The sequence below is a fragment of the Pristis pectinata genome, chromosome 15, assembly GCF_009764475.1.
Source record: "Pristis pectinata isolate sPriPec2 chromosome 15, sPriPec2.1.pri, whole genome shotgun sequence".
Classification (NCBI taxonomy): Eukaryota; Metazoa; Chordata; class Chondrichthyes; order Rhinopristiformes; family Pristidae; genus Pristis; species Pristis pectinata.
In genome coordinates this window covers 21,245,340-21,260,292 of record NC_067419.1, presented here as the reverse complement: position 1 = coordinate 21,260,292, position 14,953 = coordinate 21,245,340, and the positions used below count along the sequence as shown (strand labels likewise).

General features: G+C 41.3%; 1 protein-coding gene across 5 annotated transcripts in view; it reads right to left on the bottom strand.

Annotated features, from left to right (window-relative positions):
- Positions 1 to 1,545: 1,545 nt before the first annotated feature.
- LOC127578236 (tubby-related protein 3-like) overlaps positions 1,546 to 14,953 on the bottom strand; it is a 62,683-nt gene continuing 49,275 nt past the window's right edge. For all 5 annotated transcript variants that reach the window (XM_052030000.1, XM_052029997.1, XM_052029998.1 and 2 more), the window contains 4 exons: positions 8,474 to 8,588; positions 7,209 to 7,307; positions 6,365 to 6,536; positions 1,546 to 3,435 (listed from right to left, as the gene is read on the bottom strand). In XM_052030000.1, coding sequence (XP_051885960.1) covers positions 3,302 to 3,435; positions 6,365 to 6,536; positions 7,209 to 7,307; positions 8,474 to 8,588 — 520 coding nt within the window. In that variant the 3' untranslated portion in view covers positions 1,546 to 3,301. The remainder of the gene's footprint in view (positions 3,436 to 6,364; positions 6,537 to 7,208; positions 7,308 to 8,473; positions 8,589 to 14,953) is intronic.

Genomic DNA, 14,953 nt, shown 5'->3' with positions numbered 1-14,953 from the left:
TCAGACCCTTGTCTCCTGCGAGGCGGTATCCACAGGGACTTCCCTTACCCTGTCCATGCAGACCCTTGCTCCCTGCAAGGCGGTATCCACAGGGGCCCTGCCCGTTCAGACCCTCGTCTCCTGAGAGGCGGTATCCACAGGGACTTACCAACACCACGTGGAACTTTTACTTTAATCAATTTCTATTCTACTCACCCCACTGCACAGTTTTCTTGATCAATCCTCTGAGTCTCCTTTAATTTCAATTTATGCCAGATTCTTTGGATCGGAGAGACCCTTCGACAATCGTTTAACACTTCTGCATCCGGAGACCTCCCACACCCAACAGAGTTTTGGTCCGAATTAACAGCGAAAACGCTTATCTTTTTTTGGGTTATCACCAGCAGAGTAGTCTCGTGGGAGTCCCTAGGGACTAGGAAGTGTCCTTGATTTGTCGTTCTTTTCTTATGGGTCTCTTTCCGACCCTGCTCGCAGCGCCAAACTTGTGGTTACCCGCAATAAATAGATGACCAGGAGAAGCAGAAGATTCCCCAAGAAGTTAAACTTTTATTTGCAAAGAAAAGTTGTGACAGTCAGTTACTAGTCACCCTCTGACCACTGCCCTCTCCGACTGCCCCCGAGCAAAGCTCGAGGGCCTTTTTTTAATAGCTTTTTTCTTAGCTCAATTACATTGTTACAATCCATCATGTCCTCTCTTATCTCCACAGTTTCATCCTTTACCATTTGCCTCCTTTCACAGTTGTCTCCTGGCTCACAACCATTTGTCTTTCGCCACAGTCATTTCCTGACTCAATCACAGGGTGCCCCAATTATTTACGGGCATTGGGAGTACTGGTACTAGGCTACAGAACTATCAGTTATAAAACAATACTAGGCTTATTCGCTACAAGGCTAACAGTTATAAAACATTACAATGTGGCTCTATTACTTATGAGTTCTAAGACTCGCTAGCACCTGACTTATCAGTTACGAAAACTATCAGCTACAGAACTGCTACAAAATCATGAGTCGCACTAGCCCTAACAACCATTAGCTACACAATAGATCAACAGTGTCTTCCTAGGAATGGGATAACCATCTGTTTAATGAGCTACAGTAAATCAAAAGTGTCTCCCTAGGAATGGGCTATTTCTTTAATTAGCTATATGTTTCCCGCACTAAGAGTTTCCCGCACTCGAGCTGAAGAAGAAGGAGGCCCAGCGGCCATCTTAAGGAGATCAGCAGCCATCTTAAACACAGAGCAGACTATGAATAAAAAAAAGTATAGCCTCTATTTTCTATATATTCTATAGTGCAAGGCAATTGGCTATTTAATATAGAATATGAAACTTATCTTCTCAAAACATGAATATTTTATGTTCTGTTATATCAAAATAACAATTCTTGCTAAAGTAAATTCAAAGCAATGTTGTAATAATGTTCCTTGTCAATAAACAATAAAGAAAATGAATTAAAGTTGTGTCAAATTGACAATTACAACTTTAAAGAGTTTCACCACACAATGGGGTAAATCAATTTTTCAAATCCACAATAAAAACACACACCTTTTCATTTATACTTGCTTAATTTATAAAACATTTGCCACAGTCAATTTACACTGGAATATCACACAATGGCTTCATAATACAGATACAAATCAATATAAACCAAAATCACAATGGCATATTGAGGTGTGCAAGTATGGATGTGGCGTAGACATCATAAAGGCAATAAAAGTTATCCATCATTGTGGCAGAATAAGTTTAGCCAAATATTAGCTGCAGCAAAATGACTAAAATTCAAAGCTTAAATGTTTATAAAAGTGACCAGGATTTAAAAAAAATAAAACCCTGCATTTAAGATGTAGTGAACTTTATTCACTTTGTGGCAAAATCCTGTTATATAAATAACGATTATACTTATTAGAATGAGTTATATAGGGACAATGTACAAACTGAAGCATGTAACAGATAAATACAACACAGGCTGCAGTACATGAAACAAATGCAACATAAACTGTCATGGTAAGATCAGACATAGGCTTAAGGATATATCACACAAACACATTTGAGCTTGTCACAGGTGAAAAAAGTAGGTTCTGCAAATCATAGGGACAACATTCACATTGAAGAATACAGAAGATAATGCACAGGTTGGAGTACATAATGTCACAAACACTTAAGCTTGAATTTATCACAAAAGGCCACTGGCAGGAATGTGTTTCAAGGCAGGAATACTTTGAGGAGCTCTATATAGAACAAGCACAATGGCAGTTAAGTAATGTCACATGATTAAGGACATTCTGTGTTGAAACACATTAGATTTTTTGCCCCCAGTTTCTATAATTTTTTTAAGCTGATAGTACGTAACAAAAAAAGCCCTATGACCTACAAATGAATCAAAGTCACCTTTATTTTCCTACATGTGTTGTCTGAATATTTAATTGGGTAACATCTCTAAATAATTCATTCAAACTACAACATGGGAACAGAACTGGTAATCAGACGTCTCTTTTTGAATCCCGCATAGCAAGTATTATGCCAAAATGTACCACATACTGTGCCACAACAACTTCCATATGTGAAAAAATCTCAAGGTGCTTTGCAGAGCTGCAAGAAAGGAAAAACCCTGGCATGCTCAGGTATTGCACCAATGGGATGGTCCATGATGTTCGACCAGGACTCTTCATCCTGTTAATCATCTGACATCTCTTGCTGGAAAGTGTTTTCCTATAGATGGATGAATAGATGGCTCAATTTACCAACATTCACTCTCTAGGGGCAACTTGGGGAATAACTAATTGAATAAGGTACATGGAGAACTGCAGTCTTTGGAACTGAGCACTAGCAATATAACACTGCCTTTGATAAAGGAGGATTACAAAAGAGAATAAACAAGGCCATGTGTATCAAAATAATAGTTCCAAAAATCATAATTTAGGGAAGTGCCTTCTGTTCCACCTAAAACCAAATTGGATCCTAGTTTTAGATAGCTCCCATTTTGTTTCTGTGGGAAAATGTGAACAATGATCTTTCGATCCACACAATTTGGCAAAATATCTTATTCAAGTACAACGTAAAATATAGTCCATTAAAAGCATAATCAACTTGCCATGATTGTTAGGCCACTTGGGAATCTATTTCTGCCATATGGAGAATTTTTATTTTGCTTTTTTTTGTTTCTATTTTTGATTTAAATCAATTCCATAGCAAATCTATTTGCATGATTACAACAAAACCACAGCTCTTTGTGGGGGGTACTTCATAGACGTGTCCCTTCGTTTCCTTCTTTAAAAAGTGGAGACCTGCATCCACTGATGTCCTCATTCACATGCTAATTTACTATCAAAACTGGACAATCCTATGGCAAAGGCCTGTAGTGCACACATTGGATAATTGTAGTCCATTGTAAAAACATCTTCTGCCACTCGTCCAAACTGCATCACAATGTAGTCAGCTGATGGATGGAAAACATCATTAATGTTTGGGAGATTTTACTATAATTCCAATTCCACATGCGTTAGCAGTTTCATTTAGATCAACAAACATAAAAATAGCCCAAGAAATGCCTGCCAGTTTAAGTTGATAGCTGATCATGTGTTAATGACCCGATCACCTTCACAGAATGGTTAGAGTATGGAAGGTGGTTATTGAGTCCCTCCTGGCTCTGTGTAAGAGCAATTCAGCTGGCCCCACTTCCCCACCGAGTCCCCACAGCCCTGAAAGTTCTTTCCTTTCTTCCTTTCCCTATGCAATCTGAATATTACAGTTCAGTTGGAAAAAAAACAGAAATGCTGTATTGTTATTAAATGGTGAGAGACTGGGAAATATCAGCTTTCAAAGGCACCTAGTTATCCCTCTACACAAGGAACTGGGGGCTAATGTGCATACAGGCAATTACAAAGGCGAATGATATGTTGACCTTTATTGCAAGAGGATTGGAGTACCGGAGCAGGGATGTCTTACAACTATATATACCCTTTGGAGAGGGTGCAGAAGAGGTTCATCAGGATGTTGCTGGACTAGAGAGTATTAACTATAAGGAGAGGATGGACAAACTTGGAATGTTTTCTCTGAAGCTTCACAGGCCAAGGGGCAATTGACAGAAGTATATAAAATTATGAGAGGCACGGATACGGCAGGGTCTTTCTTCCAGAGTGCAAACGTCAAATACTAGAGGGCATAGCTTTAAGGTAAGAGGAGGAAAGTTTAGAGAAGACTTACGATGCAAGTTAGATTTTTTTTAAAAAACAGTTCCAAATGCCTGGAATACAATGCCAGAGGAAGTAGCGAAAGCAGATAAAATAGCAATGTTTAAGAGACGTTTAGATAGGCACAGGAACAGGCAGAGAATGGAGGGACATAGATCATGTGGAAGCAGATGTGGAGTTTAAATTGGCATCATGGTTGGCACAGGCATCATGGGCCCAAGGGCCTGTTGGTGTGCTACACCGTTCCATATTCTATGTATAGGATATTGGTGGGACCATGCCTGTAGAACTGTATAATGTTTTGGTCTCCTTGCTCAAGGAAGGAATGTACAAAATTATAAGATAGAAACAGAGAGGATGTTTCCCCCCAGCTGAGGAGTATAGGAGTATAGTCACAGTGTCGAAATAAGGGATAGGCCATTTAAGACAGAGGGAGGGAGAAATTTCTTCGCTCTGAGGGTGGTAAATCTTTAAAATCCACTAAACCTGAGTGCTTTGGAAGTTCAGTCATTGATTACGTTCAAAAAAGAAATCAATGTGTTACTGTGTATTCAAGGAATGCCAGTGCCTAAACATCCTTCCAAATTAGTTAAGATTTCTCCTCATAGCACTAGCAAGGGCATGCACAAGACTGCTGAGGATCGGGGCCTTCAAAGGCCGATGCACTAAATATGAGTTGGGACATCATGTTATAGTTGTACAAAACACTGGTTAGACCGCACTTGGAGTATCGTATACAGTTCTGTTCACCACACCACAGGAAGGATATGGTAGCAATAGAGGAAGTGCAGAAGAGATTCACCAGGATGTTGCCCTGGAATGGAGGGTTGTAGGTATAAGGAGAGGTTGGATAGGCTGGATTTATTCTCACTGGAACATAGGAGGCTGAGGCTGTGACCCTACAGAGGTTTACAAAATTATGAAAGGCATAGATAGGATATATATGTTCAGAATCTTTTTCCCAGGGCAGGGAGTCTAGAACTAGAGGGCACAAAGGTTTGAGGCGAGAAGGGAGAAGTTTCAAGGAGATCTGAGGGTAGGTTTTTCCTCCACATAGAGGGTGGTGAATATTTCGAACGAGCTGCTAAAGAAGGTGATGAAAGCAGATACTATTACAATGTTTAAAAGGCATTTGGACAAGCCCTTGGATAGAAAAGGAGTAAAGGGATACGGGCCTAATACAGGCAAATGATTAGTGTGGATAGGTATCCTGGTCGACATGGACAAGGTGGGCTGTTAGGGTCCATTTAGAAACATAGAAACAGAAAACCTACAGCACACAAAGCTGTGCCGAACATGTCCCTACCTTAGAAATTACTAGGCTTACCCATAGCCCTCTATTTTTCTCAGCTCCATGTACCTATCCAAAAGTCTCTTAAAAGACCGTATTGTTTCCGCTTCCACCAGTGTTGCCGGCAGCACATTCCACGCACTCACCACTCTCTGAGTAAAAAACTTACCCCTGACATCCCCTCTATAGCTACTCCCCAGCATCTTAAACCTATTTAGTCTTGTGGCCACCCTGGGGAAAAGCCTCTATCTACCCGATCAATGCCTCTCATCATCTTATACACCTCTATCAGGTCACCCCTCATCCTCTGTCGCTCCAAGGAGAAAAGACCGAGTTCCCTCAACCTGCTTTCATAAGGCATGCTCTGCATTCCAGGCAGCATCCTTGTAAATCTCCTCTGCACCCTTTCTATGGCTTCCACATCCTTCCTGTAGTGAGGCGACCAGAACTGAGCATCTGAACAGGGCCCTATATAGCTGCAATAATACCTCTCGGCTCCTAAATTCAATTCCACGATTGATGAAGGACAATACACCACAGAGTCAACCTGTGTAGCTGCTTTGAGCGTCCTATGGACTCCGACCCCAAGATCCCTCTGATCCTCCACACTGCCAAGAGTCCTACCATTAATACTATACTCTGCCATCATATTTGACCTACCAAAATGAACCACTTCACACTTATCTGGGTTGAACTGCATCTGCCACTTCTCAGCCCAACTTTGCATCCTATCTATGTCCCGCTGTAACCTCTGACAGCCCTCTATACTATCCACAACATATGCTGCATGATGTGCTGCGTGATTCTATGAAGGGATATTCCACAACAAAGGAACTTTCCATCACTAGTGACAGTTGCATAGAAGTTTGAGATTTGATACTTACGATCATTATCATGAACAATCTGAAAGTTCTTGACTGATGCTTGTGTAACTCTTCCATGGAAATTTAGCACATAAGACTGAGTATCATCATTCCAAACAGGCACCTTGTTATGCAGCTCAATTAGGTTTTCCATATTTCTGTTCTGCCACATTAACAGCAAAGTTTCGTGCTCCTGAGGATTTTTTTGAAAGTATAAGTTATCATTGCTAACATTTGAAACCTATCCTCAAAGAACCAATTTTAGATAAGATAAAGCAAACCTGGAAATTCACTAATAAAAAAAAAACTAGCTATATTTTGGAATTGATTCTCACATGTAATAAGTTTCTCATAACTGCCAGGGTATTGATAGGTCCTTTTCATAAACAGCAAAGACAGTTCTGTTTATGAGAAATGGAAATGGAAACAGCTAAATTTAAAAGAAACCAACTACACAATAATTTGCCAACATGTTAAGCAAAAACTAAGGTATAATATGCACATAACCTCAATACTTTAAATATTTTGTTATCCCACCACTGTATCATCTATTGATCTTCATGATGCCCTATTTAATTCACATTTAGTTTCAACTATAGCTGTCAGACTAATTTAGAATTCTTGCACTTGGCACATTTTCTTTATATTTGGGTCAAGGTTCAAGTTCTACAGGTGAAACTACAATTTTACCTAACTCAATACCCAGACCTCATTTTAAAAGCATTTAAACACATTTTCCTTACAGCATCTTTGATAGTCCAAATGCCAACAGTTCCTTTAACCCAAAATGTTAAGACTACTTCTATCCTTCTACATCAAAAGACTTATTTGTTATGAAGATCTATCTAATTTCTTAATATCTTACATTGCGAGGTTTGATGGGAACTCGTTCGTGACTCATGCTCATCCCTGGAATGATAACAGTCATTTTCCTTGGCCCTTTAAACCCAAGGACATTGGTCTCCTGGAGAGAAATACAAGTTTAACATTAATAATTTATTACAATATTATTGTACATAAATACCAAAACCTTCTCATATCATAAGAATATAAGAAATAGGAGCAGGAGTAGGCCATCTGGCCTGTCGAGCCTGCTCTGCCCTGCAGGTCCACCTACCTGCATTTTCCCCATAATCCTTAATTCCCCTACTATGCAAAAATCTATCTAACTGTGTCTTAAATATATTTAATGAGGTAGCCTCCACTGCTTCCCTGGGCAGAGAATTCCACAGATTCACTACTCTCTGGGAAAAGCAGTTTCTCCTCATCTCCGTCCTAAATCTATTCCCCCGAATCTTGAGGCTATGTCCCCCAGTTCTAGTCTTCCCTACCAGTGGAAACAACTTTCCTGCCTCTATCTTATCTATCCCTTTCATAATTTTATATGTTTCTATAAGATCCCCTCTCATTCCTCTGAACTCCAGTGAATATAGTCCCAAGTGACTCAATCTCTCCTCATAGGCTAACCCCCTCATCTCCAGAACCAACCTGGTGAACCTCCTCTGCACTGCCTCCAAAGCCAGTATATCCTTCCTCGAGTAAGGAGACCAGGACTGCACGCAGTACTCCAGGTGCAGCCTCACCAGTTGCAGCATAACCTCGCTGTTCTTAAATTCAATCCCTTCAGCAATGAAGGCCAACATTCCATTTGCCTTCTCGATAACCTGTTGCACCTACAAACCAACCTTTTTCGATTCATACACAATTACTCCCAAGTCCTTTTGCACAAAAGCATGCTGCCATCTTTCACCATTTAAATAATCTGACCTTGTATCTAGGCTTCAGATGGCTGCACCTTCTTGCTCCATTATGGATATGCATCATGACACGCAATTACATTCTTCACTAAGAGTACACATTATTTTATTGGCTGATAACGGCATCTTGTTTAACTTCTAAGCAAGAAAAACAATTATGTATGTGTAGATCATATTTGTAATAATAAATTCGAAGCACTTACTCATCCATGAGGCCAATTATGCAAAATCTACAAGATTTTAGATATATTTTAAACAATATTGCTCAATTGTAACCGCTGAATTGATCACCTGGAAGACTTCAGCTACTCTTTAGAAGGCTGACCAACGTAATCAACTCCGATTTTAGAATGATAAAATATTCTACACTTACATAGCAAATTGCAGCTAATTCTTGCCTGGTATTGGCTTCATCAAGTAATCCAACTGCTTTTGCAGGATTTACTCCATTATCATAGATTGTAAACTTAGTTCCCATTAAATTTGACCTAATTGAAAAGAAAACCAACACAATAATAGGCATCATTTACAATAACATACATTCTTAGATTCCCAAATAACACTTCAGTATGCTTTCATTTATTCAGCAGATCTTGAAAGACCCATTTAAGAGTGCAAATTCACTTGATTAATTGTGCATTGTACTCTCGTCAAAACAGTCTGGAGTATAGACTCATCATCAGGAGATGGTGCTTAGTTTTACTCATTGCACCTACTTTTAGCAAATATAGATGAGGGCTGTTGGAACTAAGGAACAGAACACTTTTGCACTTGGCTCCAGTCAGTAAGAACCATTTCCAGATCAAATCCAATATAATTATAATATTACAGCACAGGAGGCATATGGGCCATTGAGCCCATTCTAATTTTTTGCTAGAGCAATCAATTAGTCCTATTTCCCAGCATGTTTCCCACACCATAAATATATATAGTTTTAAAGCTTCAAGTACATGTCCAATTTTTTTCAGGAAGTCACCCTTGAAACTGCTTCAACCATTCTATTAGGTAGTATATTCGGGATCATAAATTCCGGCCACATGAATTTTTCTTTTTTTTTTGCTCTGTCACCTTTAATTCATTTGCCAATCATCTTTAAAGTTAAGTCCTCTGATTCTCTATCCTAATGTCAATGTAAACAGTTACATGTAATTCACTTGTCTGAATTTTGAACACTTCCAGCAAATCATATTGTAACCTTCTCTGCTCTGAGGAAACAACCTTGGCTTTTGCAGTCCATCGATTTGACTGAAGTTTCTTATCCCTGGGGCCATTCCAGCACATCTATTTTGTACACACTCTATGGCTGTTGCATCCTTCCTAAAGTGAACTATCCAGAATTGGACATGGTACTGCTTTGGCTGAACCAGTTTTTGTAGAAGGTCAACTAAACGTCCTTGTTTTTATACACTTTGCTCTATTTATTAAGTCTATGATCCAGCATGCCTTCTTATGTTGCATTTTCAACCTGTCCTTACCATCTTCAAAGATTTGTACACATAATTATCTCTCACTCAGTCTGATCCTGCACCAACCCTTTAGATCTGTATTACTTATACTGCTTAGAGTCATAGAGCACTACAGCACAGAAGCAAGCCCTTCAGCGGCCCATCTAGTCCATGCCGGCCTGGCTTTCTGCCTAGTCCCATCTACCTAGTCCTATCTACCTGCACCCGGACCATAGCCCTCCATACCTCTCTCATTCATGTAGCTATCCAAACTTCTTTTAAATGTTACAATTGAACCCACATCCACCACTTCTATTGGCAACTCGTACCACCCTCTGAGTGAAATAGTTCTCCCTCAGATTCCCCTTAAATATTTCACCTTTCACCCTAAACTTATGACCTCTAGTCCTAGTCTCACCAAACCTGTGGGGGAAAAGCCGGCATGCATTCACCCTATCTATACCCCTCATAATGTTGTATACTTAAATAAGATCTCCCCTCATTCTCCTACACTCCAGGGGATGAAGTCCTAACCTATTCAACCTATCCCTGTAACTCAGGTCCTCAAGTCCCAACAACATCCATGTAAATTTTCTCTGCACTCTTTCAAGCTTATTGATATCTTTCCTGTAGGTAGGTGACCAGAACTGCACAATACTCTAAATTTGGCCTCACCAACGTCTTATACAACTTCAACATAATATCCCAACTCCTGTACTCAATGCCCTGATTTACGAAGGCCAATGCGCCAAAAGCTGTCTTTACGACCCTATCTACCTGCAATGTCACTTTCAAGGAACTATGGATCTGTATTCCCAGGCCCCTTTGTACACCTCAGTGCCCTACCATTCACTGTGCAGGTCTTACCCTGGTTTGTCCTCCCAAAGTGCATCACCTCACACTCGTCTGCATTACATTCCATCTGCCATTTTTCAGCCCATTTTCCCAGCTGGTCCATAGAACACTACAGCACAGAAAACAGGCAATTCGGCCCTTCTAGTATGTGCTGAAACTTTATTCCGCTAGTCCCATTGACCTGCGCCCAGTCCGTAACCCTCCAGACCTCTCCCATCCATGTATCTATCCAATTTATTCTTAAAACTTAAGAGTGAGCCCACATTTACCACATCAGATGGCAGCTCATTCCACACTCCCACCACTCTCTGAGTGAAGAAGATCCCCCTAATGTTCCCCCTAAACCTTTCCCCTTTCACCCTAAAGCCATGTCCTCTCGTACTTATCTCTCCTAATCTAGGTGGAAAGAGCCTACTCGCATTTACTCTATCTATACCCCTCAAAATTTTGTAAACCTCTATCAAATCTCCCCTCATTCTTCTGTGCTCCAAGGAATAAAGTCCTAACCTGTTCAATCTTTCCCGGTAACTCAACTCCTGAAGACCTGGCAAAATATTAGTAAGTCTTCTGTGCACTCTTTCAATCTTACTGATATCCTTCCTATAGTTAGGTGACCAGAACTGCACACAATACTCCAAATTTGGCCTCACCAATGTCTTATACAACCTCACCATAACATCCCAACTCCTATACTCAATACTTTGATTTATGAATGCCAGGATGCCAAAAGCCTTCTTTACAACCCTGTCTATCTGTGATGCCACTTTCAGGGAATTATGTATCTGAACTCCCAGATCCCTTTGTTCCTCTGCACTCCTCAGTGCCCTACCATTTACTGTGTATGTCCTACCTTGATTTGTCCTTCCAAAATGCAACACCTCACACTTGTCCGCATTAAATTCCATCTGCCATTTTCTGACCCATTTTTCCAGTTGGTCCAGATCCCTCTGCAAGCTTTGAAAGCTTTCCTCACGGTCCACAATGGCTCCAATCTTCGTGTCATCAGCAAACTTGCTGATCCAATTTACCACATTATCATCTAGATCATTGATATAGACAACAAACAACAATGGACCCAGCACAGAGCCCTGAGGCACACCACTAGTCATAGGCCTCCAGTCTGAGAATCAATCATCCACTACCACTGTCTGTCTTCTCCCACACAGCCAAGAACCTCTGAACCTTCTGAACTAACCTCCCATGTGGGACCTTGTCAAAAGCCTTACTAAGGTCCATGTAGACAACATCCACAGCCTTTCCTTCACCTACTTTCTTGGTAACCTCCTCGAAAGACTCTAGAGGATTTGTTAAACATGATCTACCACGCACAAAGCCATGCTGACTATCCTTAATCAGCCCTTGGCTGTCCAAATACTTGTTTACCCGATCTCTCAGAACACCTTCCAATAATTTACCTACTACTGACGTCAGGCTCACTGGCCTGTAATTACCTGGTTTACTTTTAGAGCCTTTTTTAAACAATGGATCAACATGAGCTACCCTCCAGTCCTCTGGCACCGCACCCATGGCTAAGGACATTTTAAATATATCTGGCAGGGCCCCTACAATTTCTACACTATTCTCTCTCAAGGTCCGAGGAAATATCTTGTCAGGCCCGGGGGATTTATCTACCTTTATTCGCTGTAAGGCAGCATGCACCTCCTCCTCTTTAATCTCTATATGTTCCATGGCACTACTGCTTGTTTCCCTTCCTTCCATATCCCTTATGCCAGTTTCCTGAGTAAATACTGGTGCAAAAAAAAACTGTTTAAGACCTCCCCCATCTCCTGAGGCTCCACACATAGCTGACCACTCTGATCTCCTAGGGGATCAATTTTGTCCCTTACTATCCTTTTACTCTTAATATAATTGTAGAAACCCTTCGGCTTTACCTTCACATTATCTGCCAGAGCAACCTCATGTCTTCTTTTTGCCTTCCTGATTTCCTTCTTTAGTATTTTCTTACACTTTCTATACTCTTCAAGTACCTCATTTGTTCCTAGTTGCCTATACCTGCTATACACTTCTCTCTTTTTCTTAACCAGATCACCAATATCCCTTGAAAACCAAGGTTCCCTATGCCTGTTAACTTTGCCTTTAATCCTGGCAGGAACATGCAAACTCTGCACTCTCAAAATTTCACCTTTGAAGGCCTTCCACTTACTGAACACATCCTTGCCAGAAAACAACTTATCCCAATCCACTCTTACTAGATCCTTTCTCATTTCCACAAAATTGGCCATTCTCCAATTTAGAACCTCAACTCGAGGACTAGACCTATTCTTATCCATAATAAACTTGAAACTAATTACATTATGGTCACTGGATCCAAAATGTTCACCTACACATACTTCTGTCACCTGACCTGTCTGGTTCCCTAATAAGAGATCAAGTATTGCATTCTCTCTCGTTGGTACCTCTATATATTGATTTAGAAAACTTTCCTGAACACATTTGACAAACTCCAAGCCATCCAGCCCTTTCACAGTGTGGGAGTCCCAGTCAATATGTCGAAAGTTAAAATCCCTTTTATTACTACTTTCTGCTTCTTACATCAGTCTGCTCTCTCTCTACAGATTTGCTCCTCCAATTCTCTCTGACTATTGGGCAGTCTATAATACAACCCTATTAGTGCGGTCACACCTTTCCCGTTCCTCAGCTCCACCCATATGGCCTCTGTAGACGAGCCCTCCGGCCTGTCCTGTCTACGCACAGCTGTAATATTTTCCCTGACTAGTAACGCCACACCTCCCCCCTTCATCCCTCCTCCTCTATCACATCTGAAACAACGGAACCCCGGAACATTAAGCTGCCAGTCCTGCCCCTCCTGCAACCAAGTCTCACTAATAGCAATAATGTCATAATCCCACGTGCCAATCCACGCCCTAAGCTCATCTGCTTTACCTACAATACTCCTTGCATTGAAATAGATGCACCTGAGAACATTTCTATCACATACAAACCTTTGATTTCTGTCTATACATGCAGTCCTCACATGACCTTTAACCTCCTCCACTTCACTATCTGCTCTAACACTCTGGTTCCCCTCCCCCTGCAAATCTAGTTTAAACCCCCCCCCCCCCCCCCCCCCGAAGTAGCACTAGTAAACCTACCCGCAAGTATGTTAGTCCCCCTCCAGTTCAGGTGCAAACCGTTCCATCGGAACAGGTCCCACCTTCCCTGGAACAAAGCCCAGTTGTCCAGAAACATGAAGCCCTCCCTCCTGCACCATCTCCTCAGCCATGTATTTAGCTGCATTATCTTCCTATTTCTAGCCTCACTAGCATGTGGCACGGGTAGCAATCCTGAGATTGCAACCTTGGAGGTCATGTCCTTCAACTTTGCACCTAACTCTCTATATTCTCTTTGCAGGACCTCCCCCTCCTTCATATTCACATCATTAGTCCAGATCACTTTTCAAGCTTTGACAGCCTTCCTCACTATCCACTACACCCCCACTCTTGGTGTCATCTGCAAATTTGCTGATCCAGTTTACCACATTATCATCTAAATCATAATATAGATGATAAATAACAATAGACCCAGCACTGATCCCTGCAGCACACCACTAGTTACAGGCCTCCCATCAGAGAGACAACCATCTACTACCACTCTCTGGCTTCTCCCACTAGGCCAACATTGAATCCAATTGACTACTTCATCCTGAATGCCAAGCAACTTAACCTTCTGGAGCAGCCTCCCATGTGGGACTTTGTCAAAGGCCTTGCTAAAGTCAAGGTAGACAACATCCACCGCCTTCCCTCATCAACCTTCCAGGTAACCTCCTCGAAAAACTCTATTAGATTGGTTAGACATGACCTGCCACGCACAAAGCCATGTTGACTATCCCTAACCAGGCCCTGTCTATCCAAATACTTATCCTGTCCCTCAGATACCTTCCAATAATTTACCCACGACTGATGTCGGGCTCACTGGCCTATAATTTTCCAGCTTATTCTTAGAGCCTTTCTTAAACAATGGAGCAACATTAGCTATCCTCCAGTCCTCTGGCACCTCACCCGTGGCTGAGGACGTTTTAAATATCTCTGCCAGGGCCCCTGCAATTACCTCGTCAGGCCCTGGGGATTTATCCACCCTAATTCGCCTCAAGACAGCAAGCACCGTCTCTTCTGTAATCTGGATACGGTTCATGACCTCACTATTCTTTTTCCTCAGTACTATAGACTCTGTGTCTGTCTCCCGAGTGAACACAGATGCAAAAACTCCATTTCTCCCTGCTCTTCCTGTATTTCCAATGTTGAGTTTCACCTACCAAGTATCTACCCATTCAACCAGTCTGCATCTTCTTGAAGTCTATTACTGCTCCTCTCCATCTTCACGACATTCTGTATTTTGAAAAAGTGCTCTGAGAACCCAAGTCCTAGTCATAAATAAATATTAAAACAACAATGGTCCCAGCAATGACACCTGGGGAACATTGCTCTTTGATGCCTCCAGTCCCCCAAAAACACCAACCCCATTTATACTCTTTTTCCTGATCCAAGTCAATGCCTAATCCATGCTGCAACACTATTTATATAATGACTTTTCAT